Source organism: Clinocottus analis, unplaced genomic scaffold (assembly GCF_023055335.1).
Source record: "Clinocottus analis isolate CAN_PGR_092001 unplaced genomic scaffold, fCliAna1.0.p SCAF_26, whole genome shotgun sequence".
NCBI lineage: Eukaryota > Metazoa > Chordata > Actinopteri > Perciformes > Cottidae > Clinocottus > Clinocottus analis.
In genome coordinates, this window is record NW_027175998.1 from 4,015,143 (window position 1) to 4,040,418 (window position 25,276).

The 25,276-nt window shown below is 46.0% G+C and overlaps 1 protein-coding gene across 25 annotated transcripts in view; it reads left to right on the top strand.

Moving 5' to 3' along the window:
* Positions 1–25,276, top strand: part of ptprdb (protein tyrosine phosphatase receptor type Db) — a 157,946-nt gene that overhangs the window by 89,209 nt on the left and 43,461 nt on the right. For all 25 annotated transcript variants that reach the window (XM_068591835.1, XM_068591840.1, XM_068591843.1 and 22 more), the window contains 3 exons: positions 15,294–15,439; positions 18,298–18,439; positions 24,947–25,135. In XM_068591835.1, coding sequence (XP_068447936.1) covers positions 15,294–15,439; positions 18,298–18,439; positions 24,947–25,135 — 477 coding nt within the window. The remainder of the gene's footprint in view (positions 1–15,293; positions 15,440–18,297; positions 18,440–24,946; positions 25,136–25,276) is intronic.

Consider the following 25,276-nt stretch of genomic DNA (forward strand, 5'->3'; position numbering starts at 1 on the left):
TTTTCAACAGTTCAGTTTAATGCTTTTGGGCTTCAACACTTTTCATCAGTTAGTTTTCTTTACATGTTCATATATATTCCACTATTTTTATATATATTCAGTTGTTTTGTTATTTTCAAATATATTCAGCTTTTTTAAGCTTTATTCAACAATATTTCACTATGTTCAGTATTTAGATGATGCACTTTTCCTTTCAACTTTTCCTATTATACATTTAAACAAGAAGGATTTTCAACAGTTCAGTTTAATGCTTTTGGGCTTCAACACTTTTCATCAGGTAGTTTTCTTTACATGTTCATATATATTCCACTATTTTCATACATATTCAGGTGTTTTATTCAGTTGTTTTGTTATTTTCAAATATATTCAGCTTTTTTAAAGCTTTTTTAAGCTTTATTCAACAATATTTCACTATGTTCAGTGTTTAGATGATGCAGTTTTCCTTTCACCTTTTCCAATTATACATTTAAACAACAAGGATTTTCAACAGTTCAGTTTAATGCTTTTGGGCTTCAACACTTTTCATCAGGTAGTTTTCTTTACATGTTCATATATATTCCACTATTTTCATATATATTCACCTGTTTTGATAAATATTCCAGTATTTTCATATACATTCAGCTGTTTTCATATATATTCAGCTTTAAGCTTTTTTTAAGCTTTATTCAACTTTATTTCACTATTTTCAGCTACATTCAGCAATTTCTTTCAAATATTTCAGCTTTATGCTTCAGCCTTTTGCATTCCAACGCATTTTCAGCAGGAAATGCTCTTTCTAGTTAAGTGTGGCTTCAGCCGCATGGGGTCATAGACCCCATGCTGGAAGCACACTTCATGTTCTCCTGCGGGCTTATTATTATTATTATTATTCTTCTTATAGTCAAACCACTACTCCTCCCAGAGCGTTGCCAGCACATGCGTAAAAAATACGTCGAAACGTGCGGTTTGCGCGGGAATCGTGAGGTATGACTTTTCTAAGAGATTCGCCCGTACGTTTTCCCGAAAAATGCAAAAAACATAAAAAAAATTTCACGAAACGTTCGTAGAGGGTGGAGCACCAATTAACAGAGTGAGAAGAAGCGACAGAAACTGTTAAAAAAATAAAACGTATTTTGTCTTTACTCGCACAATGTTCACTCTTCATACACCATTGTTGGATAGAAACGTTGGAAATATTGTCTTCTGTCATAAACTGCGGTCGATAGGAATCCAACAGACTCAGACGTCTTGAAATCGGACTGAATGTGAGAGAAAGTCCACCTCGCTCTGCCATCCGCCGCCATGTTAAATCTCCCTCCAAAACCACGTCTCCCCTGAAGCTCGTACCTGATTTGTAAATCTCCCGTACAGACACATGTTTTATCGTACAGACTCGCCAGTCACAGTATCTGTTCAGCAGGTCTTCCTAACGCTCAATATGCGATATCGAAGCAATAGTGGCTTTTAAAGTACCATTTTTTTTAAATAGCTTGAAAGGAGTTCCACAGTATTTAGGTCTATTAAGCTCAGCGTAAGGAAGTCCCTTTGAAGTCATCACCATGGCAACCTTTGATCTAGCGACCCACAGGTGTTCTCGTTAGGGCAGTTTAACAGACACACAGACACTTACACACGCACACAACACAGATGACTTCTGTCTCTCTGTCTGTTTGTCTCACACACACAGACACACAGACACACATACACACACACAAACAAACAAACACATACACAAACACACACAGACACACAAACACACACACACAAACACACACACACAAAGACGTTTACGTGTGTTTTATATTGTGTAGTTGTCAACACTGTGATCATTAATAAGGTCATATGATATTTCATATACGTTTGTGTGTGTTCAGGACGTTCAGTAGTTTATTTCCTTAAGTCCACAGTCCAGTCTGCCTCTAATCAGTCTGCTGGCGCTAACTTGGTCACCATGACGACGGCAGCACACAGGTGCTTCATATCAGCCAATCAGTTTAACACACAAACCAACTCAAGTGTTTTGGAGGAGAGACGGGCGTCAGAAACAAAAGCTATATATTGCGACGTCTTACGGCAGTAGTAGCCACACTTTCAAAATTTCTTGCGAAATTTTCTAGTTATTATTATTCTTCTTATAGTCAAACCACTACTCCTCCCAGAGCGTTGCCAGCACATGCGTAAAAAATACATCGAAACGTGCGGTTTGCGCGGGAATCGTGAGGTATGACTTTTCTAAGAGATTCGCCCGGCCGTTTTCCCGAAAAATGCAAAAAACGTCAAAAACTGTCAAAAAAATTTCACGAAACGTTCGTAGAGGGTGGCGCGCCAATTAACAGAGTGAGAAGAAGCGACAGAAACTGTTAAAAAAATAAAACGTATTTTGTCTTTACTCGCACAATGTTCACTCTTCATACACCATTGTTGGATAGAAACGTTGGAAATCTTGTCTTCTGTCATAAACTGCGGTCGATAGGAATCCAACAGACTCAGACGTCTTGAAATCGGACTGAATGTGAGAGCAAGTCCACCTCGCTCTGCCATCCGCCGCCATGTTAAATCTCCCTCCAAAGCCACGTCTCCCCTGAAGCTCGTACCTGATTTGTAAATCGCCCGTACAGACACATGTTTTATCGTACAGACTCGCCAGTCACAGTATCTGTTCATCAGGTCTTCCTAACGCTCAATATGCGATATCGAAGCAATAGTGGCTTTTAAAGTACCATTTTTTTTAAATAGTTTGAAAGGAGTTCCACAGTATTTAGGTCTATTAAGCTCAGCGTAAGGAAGTCCCTTTGAAGTCATCACCATGGCAACCTTTGCTCTAGCGACCCACAGGTGTTCTCGTTAGTGCAGTTTAACAGACACGCAGACACTTACACACGCACACACAACACAGATGACTTCTGTCTCTCTGTCTGTTTGTCTCACACACACACAGACACACATACACACATACACACACACAAACAAACAAACACATACACACACACAAACAAACAAACACATACACACACACACACAACACAGATGACTTCTGTCTCTCTGTCTGTTTGTCTCACACACACAGACACACATACACACACAAACAAACAAACGAACACACACACACACACACACACAAACAGACACACACAAAGACGTTTACGTGTGTTTTATATTGTGTAGTTGTCAACACTGTGATCATTAATAAGGTCATATGATATTTCATATACGTTTGTGTGTGTTCAGGACGTTCAGTAGTTTATTTCCTTAAGTCCACAGTCCAGTCTGCCTCTAATCAGTCTGCTGGCGCTCACTTGGTCACCATGACGACGGCAGCACACAGGTGCTTCATATCAGCCAATCAGTTTAACACACAAACCAACTCAAGTGCTTTGGAGGAGAGACGGGCGTCAGAAACAAAAGCTATATATTGCGACGTCTTACGGCAGTAGTAGCCACACTTTCAAAATTTCTTGCGAAATTTTCTAGTTGTATGTATTTGTTCAGCAAAGTCTTGGGGAAAAAATGTATATCTGCAAAAAAACACTTTTAAAAGATATTTTGATCATAACTATGAACATCCAGCATGATATGAGCCAGATTCCCCCCCAAAAAAGCCTCCTGAAGCGTCAATAAGACACCTTTTTGGAAAGATTATGACCTAAAGAATCAGAATCTGCAACAAAAATCCCAATAAAATAAAGTCTGGGCCTGTTAGGAAGGAGTTTCAGTCAAAAAACTGTGTCTTTCGGTTCAAAAATGGAAAAATTACGCATTTTATGCCAAAAGATTGTCTGAATGAGGCATGCTGGGACTTAAAATAGGAGCGGGAGGATTTTCGTGCACGGTTTCCAAAAGGTTATACCCTAAAATTGGTGTATGAAAGTTAGATAGTCCTGATGTGGCACCTTCTCATCGCTGTGTGAATGATTCCTGAGTATTCAGAAAAGCGCTATATAAAATCAAACCATTATTAAATAGGTTTTGGTTTAAAAGAAACCAGAGAAATCTGTTTTTTGGGGAGTTCTTTTGTGGAGGAAAATGCAGCGTATAGCTCATAGCTCGTGGTCGTACGATGCTGAACGTATATCATTGTCACCCTGTAACACGCACACACTTACACACACACACACACAAGCACACAACCCCCGAGGCAGCCATCCGAGGTCCTGCAACGTTTTAAAAACACACACTCGCACAGAGGCTGGTAAAAGCACACACGGGTGTCCACGAACCACTCTTGTTTTCCTTTCAGCGTCGTGCCCTCTTGTCCCCTGCGTAAGTTCCAGGGTCGACCAGTAAAGGCCCACTCATCCATCAAAACGATGATGCTCCCAGACTTCCTCTACGGCGGCTTGGGGATCGTCACACACACACACAAACACACACACACACACACATACAGAGGGTGGAAAAAGGCTTTGCATTTTGCGTCCTCTGTCTCTTTTCCCCGTGCCCTCGCCTCATTCGCTGTGACTTTCCCCATTGCTCTTTTTCCCTCGCTCGCCCCTTCTCCGCACATCCATGTAATCTGGTGAGAAAGGAGGGACAGAGGGCTGGAAGGAGATCGGGGGGGTGGGAGAAAAAGTCTGTTCTTTTCTCTCTTTATCTCATCGTACAATGCCTCTTTTTAATATCAACACTGGCCACTTGAGAGATTTTGACTGTCGACTATTCAAGCGGAGTCCGCCGGGACGCTCTGACATCTTTGTCGGCCGTCGCGTGTGTCTGCGTGTTTTAGAAACGTCTAAAAAAAACAAAACCGCACTCCGACAAGTCGCGGCGCTTATCTGCACTCACACTTAGAGCCAATTGAATGCATTTTAAGCACAACAGAGGCCGCAGTTTGTCTTCGGCGTGGCTCCGCCTCCTCCGTGCCCGGACGGGGGCGACGCTTTGTGTGCCACGCGAGTCACACCCACTTACACACGAGCGGGCCGAGGGTATTAAGATGCAATCAGATGGAACAGTATCCCATGAGCATGGATGGAAACCTCGCATGACACTGCACCATATGTGCATCTCTGCCCACAAGCGCTTGTGTAACAATACAAGCGGCGCGCTGAGCTCTGCGTGTGTCAACGCACATTATTATTTTTTTTCCTTCTTCTGTTTTACTCTCTCTCTCTCTCTCTCTCTCTCGCCCGCCCACCATTTGTGCTTCCCGGTGTGTTTGTGCGCGCGTGCACGTGCATATGACATCTATCTGGTGGATTAAGAGTAATGCCCTGATCCCGACGCTAAACTGGGCCACCGCTCCCACGAGAAAACTGCATCTCTGCGACGGGAACCGGCGTCGCAACGACGTGGGGTTTTCCTCCGCTTGAGCCTCGTTCGCCCCAAAGCCAACGAGCCGTCGCCCCCTTCCCCCTCGCGGCTCTGGTGCACAACTCCTCGTGTGTGTGTGCAACAGAAGTCAACATGGCGTCTCGTTTTTCAGAGGCCACGGCAAAGAAAGCAGTGCTTGAGCAACACCCCCTCCCATGGTAAGCTTTAGAGAGCCGGCTGTACATGTCGGGACCAGGAGGGGTTTAGAGTTCTGCCTCAGGAGGTAATGTGAAACTCTTCAGCCTCCGTTTGCATCACTTCTTTTATGTGTTGTAAAAGATCTGTGTTTCTAATTAGTTTTTGTCCCGTCCAAGGTAGACTAAAAAACAACAGCAGCAGCACAGGGACATTATTAATGTTTTAAGCCTCGCGGTCGTATAGAGTTAGCATATGAGTTATGGCCAGAAACGTGTTTTGTGAGGTCACAATGACGTTTGACCACCAACTTCACATCAGTTCAGCCTTTTGTTAAAGGTATGAGAACATTGTGAGCTGGCTGTATCACGTCTGTTAGCAAGAGTCCACATTTTAAGTCTTTGAACCAGAGTCCAAGTCTCAAGTCTTTGAACCAGAGTCCAAGTCTCAAGTCTTTGAACTAGAGTCCAAGTCTCAAGTCTTTGAACTAGAGTCAAAGTCTCAAGTCTTTGAACTAGAGTCCTTGTCTCAAGTCTTTGAACGAGAGTCCAAGTCTCAAGTCTTTGAACGAGAGTCCAAGTCTTTGAACTAGAGTCCAAGTCTCAAGTCTTTGAACTAGAGTCCAAGTCTCAAGTCTTTGAACCAGAGTCCAAGTCTCAAGTCTTTGAACTAGAGTCCAAGTCTCAAGTCTTTGAACTAGAGTCAAAGTCTCAAGTCTTTGAACTAGAGTCCTTGTCTCAAGTCTTTGAACGAGAGTCCAAGTCTCAAGTCTTTGAACGAGAGTCCAAGTCTTTGAACTAGAGTCCAAGTCTCAAGTCTTTGAACTAGAGTCCAAGTCTCAAGTCTTTGAACTAGAGTCCAAGTCTCAAGTCTTTGAAATGGAGTCTAAGTCTCAAGTCTTTGAAATGGAGTCCAAGGTGAATTTAAGTCTTTGAACCAGAGTCCAAGTCTTTGAAATGGAGTCTAAGTCTCAAGTCTCAAGTCTTTGAACCAGAGTCCAAGTCTCAAGTCTTTGAACGAGAGTCCAAGTCTCAAGTCTTTGAACTGGAGTCCAAGTCTCCAGTCTTTGAACTAGAGTCCAAGTCTCAAGTCTTTGAACTAGAGTCCAAGTCTCAAGTCTTTGAACTAGAGTCCAAGTCTCAAGTCTTTGAACTAGAGTCCAAGTCTCAAGTCTTTGAACTAGAGTCCAAGTCTCAAGTCTTTGAAATGGAGTCTAAGTCTCAAGTTTAAGTCTTTGAACCAGAAAACAAGTCTCAAGTCTTTGAAATGGAGTCCAAGGTGAATTTAAGTCTTTGAACCAGAGTCCAAGTCTCAAGTCTTTGAATCAGAGTCCAAGTCTCAAGTTTAGGTCTTTGAACCAGAGTCCAAGTCTCAAGTCTTTGAATCAGAGTCCAAGTCTCAAGTTTAGGTCTTTGAATCAGAGTCCAAGTCTCAAGTTTAAGTCTTTGAACCAGAGTCCAAGTCTCAAGTTTAAGCCTTTGAACCAGAGTCCAAGTCTCAAGTTTAAGCCTTTGAACCAGAGTCCAAGTCTCAAGTCTATGAGCTAGAGTTAAATTCAAGTCTTAAGTCTTTGAGATAGTGTCTCAAGTCTTTTTGGGAATTCAACGCATGAGCTGTATTATCATCACTCCTTAATCCATCAGAATACAGCGTGAGTATTGGAGCTTTCTCGGTACTGGAACATCTAACTTTGATACAATACCTTGAAAACTATCAAGAGGCATATTGAATATAATATTTCCAATACCATGGGGAAAAACTGAAGAAGAAAAGAAACACAGAGGGGCTAACTCTTGATTTTTTTTTGGATAAAAGGGACGAGTTAAACCGGTGCACTTGTAGAGCATAACGAAGAGGCTCGATCAATAAAGAAGCTGTTCTCTGAACAATGTGGCGCTAAACACAGTGCTTGTATAGATACGACCGGTGATGACGCTGCAAAAAAACCCCAACTCTCTTCCCCAACGGATGACAAACGAGACGGTGTCCTGTAAAGCTTAGCCTGAGGAGAGAGAGTGAGAACGGGCAGCTGGTACCGGTGTATCGATAGCAAGCTAAGCGATGCACTGATGTAATGGTGAAGGAATGTTCAGGAGAGCCAAATCTCGAGTCCCAGTCGAGTCTCAAATCTTTCCTGCGTTTCCTGCATTAAAAATGTCACATTTTCTCACGTGACATATTGGGACCGGAAAGCCCGGGAATCGCTCACACGGCGACTGATCGACCTGTCAACATGCGACCGCATTGCCAGCACTCGCGTGGCCTTGAGGTTGGCTGGGATTTGAAAAGGTTGCGTCAGTCGCCCCGCAATGACAGCAGCGCTACTTTGGCTTTAGCACGAGGAGCCCCTCGAGCGAGGCACTGATCGCCAGGTGCTCCGTGGGGGAGCCTTTTTCCCCTCGAAGGTCAGGGTCAAAGGTCAAAGTAAGCACAAGAATCAACGGGTCCTTGTTGTTTTTGTGAATTCCAATGAGGTTTATCTTTGCTTCACACATTTGATCAGCTCCTTTTTCATTTCCACCACCCCAAAAAGTATATATATGTTATTTAGTCTTTGCTCCAGTTCTTGCATATTTAGAGCCAGTTGAAATTAAATGCACTTCGTCTACACGCACAGTCTAGCTTTGTATTTGATGCGTTTGACATACTTTGAAAGGGATACCCTGGCCATTACGGTTCGGATCCGGTCTGGCAGGTCTGTGTGGAGTGTCTCCCAGTGTCAGCGTGGTTCTCCGGCTTCCTCCCACAGTCCAAAGACATGCAGCTCAGGTTAATTGGACTCTAAATGTGCCCTGCGGTGGACTAGCGACTTGTTCCAGGGTGAACCCTGCCTTCGCCTTCATTCGCCCATTGACAGCTGGGATCGGCTCGAGTGGCCCCCGCGACCCTAAAACAGGATAAGCGGTTCGGATAATGGACGGATGGAATGGACTTGACTTTTGCTCTGTCGAATGAAATCGCTCCCTCTCCGAGAACACAAAGAAGGCGGTCGTCCCATATGCATGGAAGATTTGCGAGGTCAGGCGTATCAATAAGGATTTACATGTGTGTGTATGTCCTCTGTGATTACGCTCGCGCTTGTCTGTTTTGCATGTATATGTATGCAAGCATGTGTAGTGCTGAGATTAGAGAAGAGATTAGACCGCGGTAAGTATCCAGTTTTGTGCTAGCGCCGCGTCTTCTTGTCGCTGACGGATGAGGCACGAGACGAGGAGGCAAGGTTTCTGAAGTTATTTGCATAGATGCATTGTGCCTCTTTCATGTGATCGATTGATATTGCCTAGCTTACTATGGAAAAAAGGGCAGATGTTGGTTGACATTATTGCCCAACCAGAGCACAAAATGCTGCTTTCGGCAGTTGAGACCACAATGAAGGGCCTCGAGCGTCACGTCCCAAGAGATTCCTTTTCTTCTCTGCCATTTAATTTGTTTTTTTATACATGCATACAGATACCTTGATCACCTGAGGATTACCTAAACCTTTTTTGGGAAGCACGCTGATGCTCTTTAATACAGGGAATTCATTTAGATGAGCGGATCGATACCGTTCTCATTTCAATCTGGAAAGAAAGCAGCAAGTTAGCTTAGCTTAGCATTAAGACTGAAGGGGGCTCTGTCCAAAGTTAATTAATTAACATTAATTCTTTTAAATTGACATAACAGAAGTGTGAAAAACAACTTCTATCTAAGGGTTTAAATGAGATAACTTTTGAGCTCTAAAGATGCCCGAGGAGACCCAAAGACAATATTTGCACAGGCTTTTTTATTTGACAGATATATTTGATTTGAAAGCTCCCCAACGGTAGGGTCAGGCCAGGAAATGTCATGAAATTTCATGCCGAAAAAATAAAAGATGAATTCAGGAAGTTTTCTCTGCTGTTGAACTAATAAACGGGTCATTTCTTACCCTTAAGACATCGAGAGGGTTAACGCGGTTTGACAGTTGTTTATTAAGAAATAAGAGAGCAAAATCGTCTGTGACACTGCAGAAAAGTTGACAGTGATGTTGTGTCAGAAATACAAGAAAATGAGCATAACTCTAATCGCTCTGAAATGGCCCTTTAATTTCCATATTCCTAATTAGCATGCCGCTTATCAACACAACCAATTTCATTCATGGTCCAAATTATTCACGGTGTATTTTCTGGAATTATTTATGTCATTTCTTATCAAAATTTCAGCTGTGGCGACGATGCGCAAGGCTCATAAAGAATATGACGATAAACACTTAATTTTTTTTATTTAAAAAGGCCAATTTAAATGCTTGACAACCCCTTTTTGTTGACTTTATCTCTCCATAAAAGGGGACAGAAATGGGTCATGTCACATTTTCGGAAGTCATACGCACAATTAAAAGGCACAGCGATTGTATTATCGCAACTGCTGGGCAGTGCTGCTCTGGGAGTAGCCTGCTGTTAATATTCTGGATGGAGTGCAGAAAATAATCTATCTCTCCAAATCAATCTCATACACAGTGGTAGCGCAGTGACCCTTTGGACTTCCTCACCGGGTTCTCCATTATCACCCCTGTGAACGCCGATCGGCGAGTGAGGCGGAGAGGAGGGAAAGAGAGTCTATGTTGGAGGGGAAAGAGAGTCCATGTTGGAGGGGAAAGAGAGTCCATGTTGGAGGGGAAGGAGAGTCCATGTTGGAGAGGAAGGAGAATCCATGTTGGAGAGGGAGGAGAGTCCATGTTAAAGGGAAGGAGAGTCCATGTTGGAGAGGAAGGAGAGTCCATGTTAGAGGGGAAAGAGAGTCCATGTTGGAGGGGAAAGAGAGTCCATGTTGGAGAGGAAAGAGAGTCCATGTTAAAGGGAAGGAGAGTCCATGTTGGAGAGGAAAGATAGTCCATGTTGGAGAGGAAAGATAGTCCATGTTGGAGAGGAAGGAGAGTCCATGTTGGAGAGGAAGGAGAGTCCATGTTGGAGAGGAAAGAGAGTCCATGTTGGAGAGGAAAGAGAGTCCATGTTGGAGAGGAAGGAGAGTCCATGTTGGAGAGGAAAGAGAATCCATGTTGGAGAGGAAGGAGAGTCCATGTTAAAGGGAAGGAGAGTCCATGTTGGAGAGGAAAGATAGTCCATGTTGGAGAGGAAGGAGAGTCCATGTTGGAGAGGAAGGAGAATCCATGTTGGAGGGGAAGGAGAGTCCATGTTGGAGAGGAAGGAGAGTCCATGTTAGAGGGTAGGTGAGTCCATGTTAGAGGGAAGAAGAGTCCATGTTAGAGGGGAGGAGAGTCCATGTTGGTGAGAAAGAGAGCGCGGTGGGGGCTGTTAGCAGCTAGCATAGCTGTGCGCCCATCCGTGGGATAACAGCATCTGACCGGCGTTAGGTTAGCATTAGCTTAGCTAGGTGCACCCGTCTGTGAAGAGGCCTAGGATAGCATCGGGGCCCTAGCTCTGACTTAGCGGAGCGACGGAGCGCGACTAATGCGCTGTGACTGGCGCTGAGAAACCCCTCTGTTCGTCTTTATGGGAAACCAGCCCTGACCCAGTAAAGTTGTGTACCCAGTGGGTAGCCCATGTGTTTCTAATGATCTGTGTATAAAAGAAGACCCCATTTGATTAATTCCTCCCCTTGCGTTTCTAACAAATTAACCCTGATTAACTCCGCACTAGCCAGACCCCGGGTGCAGCCGTGGTGGTTAAGTGGCATGCTAATTGGACATGCATTCCAATCGGCAGTAAAAGTGCATTTCATTCTTTTGCTGTTGCGTCATTGTGAAAGTGACAATGAGAGGGGAGACTGTGATCTCCAGATCTGGAGTCCGCTGACAGGGACGGACAATCCAACTCAATGAAACTTCAATAACGTCTCGTCTTTTATGGGAGGCTTTATCAAACGTTGCGCTGCTTGATTGTGCGTCATTACGGTTTGAAACGGCCCATTTTTACCGGAATGTTTTTTTCCGATCGACACTTATGTGTGTGCTGCAGGAGGGATATGTCTGTCTCTGCGTGTTCCTTGGCACCAGCGAGCCAGTTTAATTTCCTGGACGAGTGCGAGCGGCTGCTAATTTGCTCTTAATGTGTCGGTTTTGATGTTAATGTTTTAAGTTATGGCCCTGGCCAGCTGCCCGCCCCGCTCGCTGGGGCTTGACTATCGCGGCGCCGGCTCAGGCCTCCACATTGGCCTCGTTCCTCAACTCGTCTGACAAGCCTGACTCAGTTCTCATTTGGGGAGTCATCAGCCAACCGCCCACCGCCACATGCAGCACCATGCAGCTGGATCTTCTCCTGGCACGGGCCGTAAATTGCTCGTTACGTGCCTAACTATCGACACGAGCGCAGGAAACGCAGGAAAATGTGAGAGGCCGGGGCACACAGATGCTTGGCAGGTTGCGGCAACATCCGGGTTTGCGGGGCTTTTTTTGTCAGATGCGATCAAAATTCGCAACGAGCGGACGCGAAGAGATGATCCGAAGAGTCAATCATTCCCGATTCTATGTTCGTATCTGAGATTCTTCCCTTGCCAGCTGCAGTGTCGGACAGCGTGGGTCTGCTCTGTGCTGCTGAGTCCTTTTTGCTTTTGGTTGATGTGCTTGGAAAGGCTGCTTTATTTTTTCACATCGGATCAGCTAAGTGATTGAGGGCACACAAGATGAGGCCTGAGGGCACATGAATTGCAATGTTTTGGAGGGTTTTTGGAAAAAGATCTGTGGGAGTTTAGATCACTTAGTGATTTCCAGGAAACATTGCACAAATGTCCAGTGTGATTATTATCTCACTGAGTGGACGTTTGCAGTGGGAGGACAGAATACTTCACATCAAAAAACACTGAAACACGCTTTCTAAATGTAAAATGCCATCAAATACACATTGCATATTCTATCTGCGTCATGAAAAGAAAAGTACAGAAGCTCCCCATACGGGAACTTTTAAAACTATAGGCTACTTTTACAAGCCAGGACTTGCATCTTTTGAGCTCAGCTCCATCTGTTCAACCTCCCGAATATATACTTTCCATTCTTGAATTCATACAATTTTCCAATCTTAATCCCCTGTATTCGTATATCATACTCCCTGAAGGTTTGTGCCGGCATCTGTTCTTACAGACTCCATCCCTCTCGCGGTGTCCCCCTAGGTTAAGACAGCATCTGTCAGCTACAGTACGTCCCTGTAGCCTCCTACAAAGTGTCATTAGCTTCATTCAGTCTCGCTGTTTGTCTGTTTTTCGGCTACCCCAGCCAACTAACCGCCGTCGCTCCATTTCGGTTTCATTTCAAGGTTCATTCGAGGGGAGTTCACCCACAAATGTTGGCGTTTGTCATAGTTAAACTAAACTAAAATACATTCTCGTCTCATTTTTACCCTGCGTGTCAGAAATCCACATGATCCATTGTCCTTCCGTGTGACCCGAACGCTTTCCCTTTCTATTTCTATTTTTTCAACACTCAAAAAGACATAAAGACGATCCCTCAACCCGGAATCAAAGTTCATCACACGTCTTCAGCTGTGACTCGAAAGTGGTCGGGGGGGGGGGTTGAACTGACTTTGTAATCCCTGCCATCTGTTGTGTAGATCAGATCCCACTGTATGGCGACCTTTATGTAGGCCACCCTCCATCCACCCCACACACACACACACACACACACGTGTGGAAAGTGGAAAGATTGTCACTGTCTAATTCCATCTAAATCTCTCTCCGCCGACCCACTCGGTAGTTTCCCCCTCTCACTTCCATCTTGGGTCATATTGAGGCGAGAGAGGACGGCTGTGAGGAGCACCTCAGCATGTGACCGCTGCACAGCCCTCCTGCAACGAGCTCCATCCTATTCATTTATTTTAATCTCAAATCCATGACATAATAATAATAAAACCTGCAGGCATCCCCTCTCGTCTCATTAAAGTGCTACAAAACATCGGAGTGCCCTTTTTTTTAGCTCGGCCCACATGTTGATGCTTAATTCCGCCAAACGACCCCGATTATGTTGGCAAAATACAAAAGTTAGGCGCGTCAAGAGAGAGGAGGTGCGAGGATGGGAGAGAGAGAGAGAGAGACGAGGGCCCCGTAAAGAGAGGGGAGGAGGAAAAAACAAGAGGGGAGGGAGTTGAGGAGATAGTTCGGAGCATACGGTTGCATCTCTCTCCCCCACCCTTCCTCATTAAGTCAGTCAATGTGACAGGAAGACTTATGTAACACCCCAGAGATGGAGGGAGGAGATGGAGAAAGAGTAACAAGGAGGAGGATGAAAGAGGGAGCAAGGAGAGCAGCTGTGAAGGAGAGAGAGAGGAGGAGGGGGGATGATTCAGTGGCATAAGAATTAGGTGCGGGTAAGAAGATAAAGGGGCGAAATATGAGAAAGAGGGAACGTAAGACAATTAAACCGGAGACACATGAAGAGAGGAATCTGGTTCGAGAGATGAAGGGATGAGGAGGGGAAGATAAAAAAAAAGCAATTGAAAGATCTGCCGTGCCTTTTAGCATGGCTCCTCTGGCTTTACACTTTTCATTTGTTTTGTGAGAGAGAGATTAGCAAGAGGATTAAGAGAGCGATTCTTCTCATTCTCTCTCTCTCTCTCTCTCTCTCTCTCTCTCTCTCTCTCTCCCTCTGCACGCCGGCGCGATTATAGCAATGGTGGAATACGTCAGACAAGTAGTAAAAAGCGGCGCCCCGGGTTGCGCCGCCTTCCCGATAGCTCGTTGCGTTCGAGCCGCGGTCCGAAATATTGAATTCCCGATCCTGCGGGGAAGGAGACGGACTCCTTTGATCGCTCCTCAGAACCGTGTCCGTCGACTCATCTCTGAAGAGACGAACCGTGTGTTTGTGCGCGTGTGTGTGTGTGTGAGCTGCCATATGCAGGGATGATGCACACACACACACACACACACACACTGTTCTGCTTCCTTGTTGAGGTCAATTTGGCTGCGAGCCAGCGAGGTGTGGAGGTGATCGGGCAGCTCGCGGCTCTCCGACCGTGTTTGTCGGTACATCTGGCTTTACCTCCCTTGTCTGTATTCCTCTCTTTCTTTCTCTCTCTCCCTCTCTCTCTCTCTCTCTCCCCCCACCTCCTGCTCCTCTCTCCCTTTCCCCATTCCTCTCTCCATCTGTCTTTCTCTCTCGCTCGTTCCCTTTATCTTTCAACGCATATTGCTTTTTTCCCCCTCTCTCTCCTCTGAAAAGCTTAGCTTTTTCTGCCTCTCTCTTCCTCTCTCTCTTCCTCCCTCCTTTTTTAAAACAGCAAAAAGCAATTTCTCTCCCTTTGTCGGGGCGGTTGGCGGTAAGCCCTTAAGTAGGGATTTTCTGGTTTGGCTGGAACGCCATTAGGCGAGCTGGCGGTGACGTGCCGTGACTGACGTGCCGAATCTTTTTTGATGTCGTGATGTCACAATCCAGCGGGAGGCCGTGGTTATGATATTGTTGGCGTCCCCGGAATGAGGGGCTTTAGTGGTCATGTCAGGAGTAAGTCTTCGTAAATCCTTTATGGCACAGAAATATTAAGCTCCTCTGGTGGTGCACGGACAGCGGCGGGAAACATGGCGGACCGTGCACACGCGTGTGCGGAAAGGAAAGGAAGACGCACAAATCCACCTGCGTACACTGAGATAGAGTTTGTGTGAACTCCAAGACTTCACACAGTCACTGTTTTTGAAATTTTCGGAAAACTGCATCATTGTCCCGCCTCACACACACAAACACACACACACACACACCTATATGGCGTGCCCCTTTCCCACAACCACGCAGAGGGTTTACAACATTACAGGCGTGTGAATGACAGATTGCTGGAGCTCATCAACTGAAAATATGAAGTTCATCATCTACTATTATGGAAATAAAGTACGTCAAGAGCATTGACGCAAACGGCGACATTCGGAGTTCGAGCCTCGCCTAACTTTTACTCGTGTGTTGTTGTTTTTCTTCCACACAGCACCCCCCAGGTTCACGCGAACCCCCGAAGATCAGACAGGAGTCCAGGGGGGCGTGGCCTCCTTCGTGTGCCAGGCCGCGGGGGATCCACAGCCCAAGATTGTCTGGAACAAGAAAGGCAAAAAAGTCAGCAACCAGAGATTTGAGGTACGCTGCTGAGACACTGATGTAGGAAGTCTAACTTTTTGTTTTCATGATGGAACAGACTTGGTAATGGCTTGGCATGCCACCACAGAGCCGGGACTCTGTGTGTGGACCCCCCGCTGTGTTCAGCAGGGCGGTCTAGGAAGAAGCAGAATGACTGTTGTCAGTTTGTGTTGTTTTCCTTTTCTTCAAATTCTTTTCTCACAGTTAACAATTTGATTGTCATAAAAAAAAACACGAGATTCAATTCAGTTTATTTGTTGTAACCCGAAATCACAAATGCAAAATTTGCCTTGAAGGGCTTTTACAATCTGTACAAATGACATCCTGTCCCAGGACCTCACATCAAATCAGGAAAAACTCCCTAAAAAAAGATAGTAAAAACCCTTTCACAGGGGAAAAAAAGGGAATAAACCTTCATAGAGCAACAGAGGAGGATCCTCTCCAGGATGGACAGAAGCAACAGATGTCATGTGACCACAATGAGCAACGTAATAGTTACAGCACATTACATGAATATGATATGTATGAGTAGTATATGCATGGCCCACAATGCATGGCAGGGGGTGTACACAAGTGTAAGTAAGTCCCCCGCTGACGGGCGCATGTCTTTGAAGCAGGCTTCATGTAGTTTGCCCAACAGTGGCACCACAACCTCCACCACATGACGCCACTGAGCCTAAATAGACTTTTCCCCATGGACTTACGTTGGGAAAGAGACGTCTGTAAATCAGCAGGTGATGTATTTGGAGGTGTGGATCAACGTGCCAGTTCGAACCCTTGAATCGTCTTTTTTAAATCCTAAAAGTTGTACAAGTTTTTGTATACGTGGAGGTCAAACGGTGTCTCCAGTCGTCTTGGTACATCCATGGGCCCGACACGCAGTAACAATAGCTGTAGAGCTTAACGTGTCATGATTTGTAGTTTTCTGTTTCCTGTTTTATTTTGTAGTCTTGTGTCCTGTGCGTCTCTGCACTTCCTGTCCGGGTGATTGTCTGGGATCGTGTGTCTACCTGCTTCCTGTTTGTGTATTCCCTTCACCTGTGCTGCCCTCATTGTGTCCACCTGTGTCTTATTACCTGCCTCTTATTTGTCTCCTGTGTCCTTGTCAGTTCGTACTGTGTGTTGTTCCTGTTTTTGCGAACCCTTTTTGTTAAAATTGAATATTCTTTCGACTTATCTACGGCATTTTAGTCCTACTTCCTCCATCCCCTGACACAAAGTGGGTTCGCGGTCAACTATTCGCAAACCGACTGAAAACTATTCAGAAACTGCCCTGACAGTTGTTCACAGGAATCGTTTTATTGCCTTCTCGCTCAAAGTTGAGGCGATCAGTACCCGTCCCTCTCGTCCATTGAATATGAAGCTGGAGCCAGTTTGCTGCTCCCGAGATCGCTGACTCGTGCTTCCCAAATGGGAACAGCGCCAACGTTAATGCTATTCGCTACACGTGTGCTGACAAATCCGATTGCCCTCCGTGAGAAAGCTGTGTTGTTGCCACTGTTTTCTATCGCGCTTTAAGTTGGCATTTAAGTCAATAACGGCTCTTGTGTTTTAAGGGAAGTCGAAGCTAAACTGTTGAGAGATTTGATCGGTTTGCCTGCTTCTCTTCATTTGTACTCGGAAAAGGTTATACAGCCGTGTGAAACGCTATCTGCTCCGACTCTTTCAATATGTCAGATGATGCCTCGGGCCACACTATATGAGGCTCTTATATGATCAGCTTTATTAGTTTCCCAAGGGCAGTAACCTTTGATTTGCTTCTCCACCTCACGAGTCCCTCTCAGATGGAGATGTTGAACTCCCCCCACTTCCTCCCAGTCAGTTTCACCCGGGCTCAGGGTGCTTTTCCACTTTAATAAGTCCAGTTTCCTCCCAGGTTTAAGTTCATCTTGGCCCGTTCCTGTTTGTGATGAAATCACTCGGGGAGATATTTTATATTTAATCCCCCCCAATATAAGCTCAGGCTACTTGCCATATATTTCTTTTTTTTTTCTGTCCTGACGTTCAAGAGTACTTGAGGGATTTCTTTTTATTGGATTTCAAGTCAGTGGAAACCTCATCCAGATCTGGTACATGCATGTATTAAACTTACGCAAGAGCAATTACTGATCCAGTATTTCAGAGAAAAAATTGTTACATATCCTAAATAGGAAAAGAAAAAGACATGAGGGGGAACAATCGAGGACAATTTTATTCACAACCGTCTCTGTTCTTTGGAATCAGTCAAAAGTTACTTTTAATGATCGGTGGGCTGCTTTTCTGCTGCTACTTGAAATCTATTTAAACGTGCAGAGCGATTGATCCTAGCGGGTCCAGGTAAGTCCTTGCGGCGCCGGATTAAACCGGATTCAGTGCTCTCGACCGTCCCGGACTCGGCCCCTCTCGGCAAATTAAAAACTAGAAACAGGACCTTTGTAACTGTTCATCATGGAGCTGCAGACAATGCTGGAGATATTATTACAAACAAACAGCAACAGAAGTCAGGGTCCAACGCTTTGGCTGATTTAAACAAACCTGCCACCGCTGCATCTGTAGCACAGGGATATGTATTCATTCATATATTCCATTTTTAAAGATTGTTTTGGCCACTTTGAAGGCAGCAGAAACAAGCTGGACACATCATTATATAGCTTTCTGCCCACCTAATGAATGTTCACTCTCTTTTAGCTCCGTCTTTGGTCTCCTCCAACTCCCGAGTGCAATATTTGACTCTGTGGCTTGGTTTTGTTGCCTGATATGAGGAGTTAGAGCACACAGTGTTTTGTTTTTTTTACAGCCACACTTTACACATTCTGATCCATCGTTGCTGTTCGATAATGATTGACGCCCGCTTTACCGTCTTCCTCCTCCCAAAACAGGTGATAGAGTTTGACGACGGGTCCGGCTCGGTCCTGAGGATCCAGCCGCTGAGGACCCCCAGGGACGAGGCCATTTACGAATGTCACGCCTCCAACTCTGCAGGAGAGCTCACCGCCTCCACCCGACTGAGCGTGCTACGAGGTCAGTGTGTTGCCAAACACAGTTTTTATTCTCACATTTTCTTGTAATTGCTGCTTAATTATAAGTAATAATCACGATACCTGGACATGCATCACGGCCACAGTGTGCCTGCGTGTCCATCCTGTGACGGGACCTGAGCAGTCACACCTAATCAGGTTTTGGATGAAAGGATCATTTATTGTCGTAATGCAACACACAGGGATGCACAGCGAGGTGCAGTTGTAGCCCATTTGCAAGAGTGCATCCATGTAGAGCTTTTCTTTTTTCCTGTTTTTGCATGAAAAGGAACGTGGACACCTGCAACAAAAAAACATTAACCGGGAAGATAATATGGCCAATAACTTATCATAAAAAACAAACATTAAAACATGATCCATTAACTCTCGTGTTGGAGCAGTAAGCATCATTGTCCAGCTCCGGAGAGTCCTGCACCCGTCAAAGTGCTGCTTGATCCAGGACGCTACGATGGAGCCAGGTCTCCTCCATCTTACTGTACTGGGCGGCTGCCGGCAGCGGCCTGGGTAGCGGAGTAGCCTCAGGTTTCTATATGCGGGTTAGCTTAGCTTCCACCTCGCCGTCTCCTCCCTCTTATCCCGGGCCGGCAGCTTGGTGGCGTCGGTGGGCCGTGGAGCGGCGACTCAATCCAGTCCCCACGCTCCGTTTTCCTGATGTTAAAGAGCGGGTTCTGTCAGCCGTTAATACTCAAAAACAACATATAAAGAGCAGTAATTCATGTTAGCTAGCAGCCGCTGCGGCGCGTACATGCGCCGCCGTAGCATAGCGAGATAATGACAATATAACTTTATTTTATAGCAGGGTTTTTAAAGTGCTTTCACAGATATTAAAGCATTAACATGACCAAAATGGCGGCAGACCATAAAAGCATTGAACACAACCAAACCAAACAAATAGCCAAAACAAACAAATATATAAAATATACAAACAAAACCATAGGAACAAAAGAACTGTATAATCCCGAAAAAATCATAAAAGGATGACATCACTTCAAAGCAATTGTATAAAATTTGATTTGAAAGAAGTTATTTAGATGCAGCAGAAGAGAAACTGGTGGTATTTTTACATCAACCGACCAGTGGCTGGGAAGTATTTGCATATAAATACACAGAGAGGGTCTTTCGTTTGAGATTATAACCTGAGGTCAGGCAGTAGAGTATGTAATCCAGTCCAAATGAGGTCTGTCTGATATGACACGTCTCTGTCGATGTTCTTCCAAACGTAACAAAATAAATCAAAACCTCTAAGCGGAAGAAGGCGGCGGCTGGATTGCTGTTTCCTCGTGTTCACACCACATGTGTAAGTGTAAGCGTAAGCCCGGGTCCACGGCGGTGGATGGGTTCTTTTTATTTTCTTTTTTTTTTTTTACTGTTAGCCAGAGTCCATTAATGCAGATGGCAATGTTAGTGTTAGTGGAGTCCATTAGGAGAACATTATGTACCGGTAGTTCTGAAGCTCAAGAGTGTCTTAGCGAGTGAAGCCGCTCAAGTGTGGATAATCACATCGCCAGCCTTTACAGTACATGCTCGTGGGGGGGGGAGGACGCGCAGCCTATTGTTCTACCATCTTGTCTCTCTGAGGGGCAATAACACCGTCTGCAGCTCTTCCTCTCCACTCTCCTCGTCGCTCCTCTGTCTCGTCTGTCTTTCGTCTCCCAAGTTTTCTTCCCTCCTTCGCTCTCCCTTCCGTTCTGTCTTTTTCACACTTTGTTCCTCCTCTCCTCCTCCCTGCGTCTCTCCTTGCCCTCCCCATATGCTCTTAGGTCCACTACGCAGCCGCCTCTAAATTATTCACCGCCGGACCACTCTTTGCATCTTCTGCGCCGCTCCGCTCCATCCGTCCAGAATTCTCCTTCCTGTCTCGCGTGGTTGTCTTCGTGCTCGTGCGGCAGCATCTCTGCTCGTGTCCCTGCATCTATTTTTGAGTCCATTTTTTCCCCCCCTGCTTCTCTTGATGGAAGCTATCCACTCGTGTCTAATCTCCATCTTTATCGAGACCGTAACAACTTATGCATGCCCACATAGGCAAACCACACACACACACACACACATATCCTCAATCTAAGACAGTGAGTCTTTATGTAGTGATTAGCTTCTTTCTACTCCTCTGAGGAGTCATTGTGTTCTGGAGGACTAAGAGGCCACCTGGGAGCAGCTAATAGCCCCTGATATACTGTCAGTCCAAATGTCAGCTGGAAAACACACACACACACACACAGATTTAGGCAACACACACAGAGTCTTGTCAGTCACGCCTCCCCGACGGACCGACTGACTGGCTGTCTGTCAGACAGGAGGGATCCGGTGTTGAGGTCAGCCGGCTTAATTACTGCGGATTAGAAGCCGGCTAATTGAAATCTTGGCTTCCAGTAAACGGCCGAGATTGACAATGGCTGAAATAATAATGAACTCCAGAGCAATTATGCCTCAGAGTCAGGATCCAGTGCGTAGTCCGATACTGTATAATTCATGGTTCGGTCAAAGTGGTCGATGTGCGCCATGCTGCGTACGCCAGGACAAAAGAGTTGTGACTTATTTCCAGCCTTAAAGGGATATTGTGTGTGGCATTCAGGGGGGATCTATTGGCAGATATGGAATATGATATTTTCTTTGTTTCAAACGTTTCATCACTTTGTATCTTCGCTCAGAGCGGGCCGCCATGTTTCCACAGCATCCTAGAAGAATGGACGAACCGAACACTCGCAAAAGGAATAAATCTGCGTTTACGTTGTCAACGTCGGCCATTGGAATTGGCATTTGAGGACAGTTCTAATTTTTGTGTTTTCCCTTAATCGAAAGGGCTAAAAATGGCGACAGTGAAGTCTGATTGGGGGGACGAAAAGAAGAAGAAAAAACAGGCGCTCAGGTTGTAAACACCCAACATCGAAATCCTTTAATTTGAAGATAAAAATGGAAATTGAATGGAAAAAACTAGGAAAGTAAAACCAGTCGGTTGCACAAACTGAAATTTGGGAATTATCCCCCTCATGTGATAATCTCATACACTCTCCTGTCATCACATCGTGTGCATCTTACTTACCATGAAGTGGTGGACGCGGTTGTTAAAGTCATGTCTGCCACGCACTCGCAGTGCAGTCCTGAGAAAAGACACACAACCTGCCTCGTGAGAAAAACCGGCCTGTGGCCTCGCCAACCGGACCAGACTTGAACAAAATGCAGCAGCGCGTAAATCTCAGTACAGCTGCAAGTGTTCATTTCACTGCATCCATCACAGCCCCCTCCGCCCGTCAGTCACGAATGACAGCGACAGGTCCGAGTGCAGGTGCAGATGTTTCCCTGGAGCTGCTGCCGGAGAGCATCCGGCTCACGCTGCCGTGTTCCCACGCTCTTTTTCCTTTGTGCGAACAGGCCCGACCCCCCCCCGGCGATTTTTGCCGATGACGAACGCGGCGAGCGATGTGTGCGGATTTAATTTCCGGGTCTGGCGTTAAAGAGAAAGAGGACAGTGTGATTCCCATGATCGGGGGGGGGGGAGGAGCTGTGAAATCATCTGGACCTCTCGCTCCGTGGAAAACAAGAGTGGGAGCGCGTCCAAAACGAAACGGCGGGATGTGTGTGTGGACGAGCGGAGTGTGGGGTTACGCATCTGCTCTGACCTCAGGGGGTACTTAACTGTTCTGCAGCTCACACACACACACACACACACATGGACACATGCACACGCACGATGGAGCAGCTTTGTCCCAAACACAATTTGGTGTTGCTTACACCTGTCCCCCATGATGGATGAAAGGAGAGCTGGTTGTGTGCGTGTGTTAACATGTTTCTGTGTGTGTGTGTGTGTGTGTGTGTGTGTGTGTGCGTCGGCCCATCCAATCGCTCCCTAAACGCCCGCTTCGCACTTTGTCAGCTTTTCTAAACGGCAAAGATATTTTTTTTTGCCCTGGGGCGGGATGGGATGTGATGTGTGAGTATTTCTTTTTTGTGTGTGTGTGTGTGTATTGTCACATCAACCGGCCCCTCTCTCGCTTTCTGTGTGCGCGGGCTGCTGCTGGTGGTGTTGGTGGTGTTGGTGGTGTTGGTGGTGTTGGTGGTGGGCGAAGACAGACGCGTGATCCTGGGGAGTAGCATCATGGCGGTGCGTCCTCAGCGCCGCGTCCCACCAGGTAGATGAAATGGAATGCATGATGGCTGCCTACGAGGGGCTGTCTTTGAAGTAAGCGTTTGCATAATGAAAGCGGAGAGAATCGTGATTGCTATGCCGTATGGGTCCCCTGTGCTCTCTCTCTCTCTCTCTCTCTCTCTTTCTCTCTCTCTCTCTTTGTCTGCCTTTCTCGTGCTCTCTCCCTTGTTCTCTCTCTATTTTCCTTCCGGTCACTCTTTCTTTGCGTTCTTTCTCTTTGCACTTTTGCCCTCTTCCTCCGCTCGTCCACCCAGAACAGAACACCCTGACACACACACACACACACACACACACACACACACACACACACACACACACACACACACACACACACAAACCCCTTCTAATCTTGTCCTCCTGGTTTATTATGACCGTGTTTCCATTTGTCGGGGCGTTGCGATTGATTGAAACCAGAGCTGTTAAAAGCCCACACACACACACACACACACACACACACACGCGTGCGCGCTCTTGCAGAGCCTAGCGTCTCACGATGCGTTGGCTATGGTTGGATGGGGCTGGTACCAGAATTAGCATCTCCTTGGCGAGCTCCCGCGCTAGGATTTCCCATTAATGAGGCTCTGTGCGGTTGAGAGGGATGAAGTCACGGGGGATTCTGGGAGAAAAAGAAAATCACAATAGACTGCCTTCGACATCAAATGCAAACACATGCAGGGATGCCTACAGCTTATCGCTCCACATTCACCACGACCGTCTCCATCCACTCCATTATGGATGACTCATGAATCTGACAGTCTACCTCTGCCGGCAAGTGCGGCCTTGAACAAAGTACAGAATTAGTTTTTTAAAGCTGATTCACTTCCGAACCCTTTTCATTCCACCAGCGAATACAGTATGCTCTCAGTTCAGACGTCTTTGATCCGCCCGCCTCCTCGTAGCATTGTCCCCTCCCCTCCCTCGAATCTCCCGCTTCAGCTGAATGGAGTCAGCCCACCGCCTTTGATTTCCCTTCATCGCGGCGGAGAGACTCCTCGTACTTGATCTAATTGCCTCGGATGTCGGCGGAATTCGCGTTTGATTTCTCCTCCTCTTTAAAAAAAAAAAAAAAAATACAAAAATAAGGGGTCCCAGCGGAGAGAGAGAGGCGTCTTTATTTGACTCGCCGTGTGTGATTCATGCAACAGGGGTGAGCTTCCCCCGACAAGGTTGTGTGCATTAGACTGAGCGGGACAAAACGCGCCTCAGCTGTTCCCGGTGGAACAGAGCGTTTGATTTTCTCAATCGATTCCTATTGGAGGAGCGATCCCCTGAAGCTTTTCGGGGAGGTGGTTTGTCAGGTGGAGTGAAATGCCGTTTATTTTGTTTGACCCCGGCCCTGCCTCCGGGCCCCAAAAAGCCGATTCGTAAACCTTTTGTGGCTCCGAACTGAATGGAAACTCCGCTCTTGCGCTTGACTCTTAACCTGTTTCCCTTTTAAAGAGCTCTTCGCGCTGGACCGGTGGCTCTCGCTGCTTGCTGTCCATTCAGCTCTGAAGCCGTGTGCCAAAGCGAAAAGCAATTTCCCCAATTAGCCGGAGCTGTGGGAGAAAGCCGGGGAACACACAGGGAGAACATCGTCACCTTCCTAAAATAATGGCTTAAGTCATTTTTACACAAAAATGCCTAAATCGTCTCCTCGTGAAACTGGCCACCTCTGGTAAAGTCTTCTACATCCTCAAGTGTGACTTTGGCCCTTTTATTTTGCCTGAGTCACAAGATAATGTGATTTAGGCATTTTTACAAGCTTTTCAAGATAGCATTTTGAAGCTAGCATTCAAGCTAGCAATTTAGTTAGCATTTTTGTCAATGAAAATCTCACTCAAACATAATATTAGTGATCGTAATAAAATTTGACGGGCGTTACAGTCTGCCTGTTGTGCATCGTCTCTAGAGGCAGCTTGTGCACCTCTCTTACATCTGGTCAAGTCTTTTGTGTTTTCTGAAAAAAATGACTCGTAAAACTGCACACAGAAGAACTGCCGCCCACTCTCGTATCTATCCGTTTAGCAGTCTGTTAGCTTAGCTTAGCCAGCAGTCCGTTAGCTTAGCTAGATGGATAGATACTTTATTAATCCCCAAGGGGAAATTTGTTGTCAGAGTAGTGCCCAAGACTTTACAGACACCAAATGGATAGCTTAGCTTAGCATAAAGGTAAGCACGGCCCTCAAATGTCCCCACCGTGTTCATCTCGACGAACTGCGGCTTCCAACGTGGTCATATCAAGCACCCGTGGTGCAAAGTTGACTAAAAATCATCGACGATTCCAGCATCAACACACACGTTTGTATTTTGCATAATGAACCCATTTTGAACCCTCTGTTTGACTGGTGCGCTTGATCTTCTCTGCAGAGGACCAGCTGCCCTCGGGGTTCCCCACCATAGACATGGGCCCCCAGCTGAAAGTGGTGGAGCGCTCCCGGACCGCCACCATGCTCTGCGCCGCCAGCGGCAACCCTGACCCAGAAATCACCTGGTTCAAGGACTTCCTGCCGGTCAACACGTCCAATAACAACGGGCGAATCAAGCAGCTCCGCTCAGGTAACCAAAGCTTGTTCATCCCTGCATTGTTCTCACCTCAATCCAAAGCTTTTTTTATTCCTACTTTACAGATTTTTTGATTTTTTTCCCCCTCCCTTTCCCACTTTGCTTTTTATCCCTCTTTCAATACCCGATCCTTCT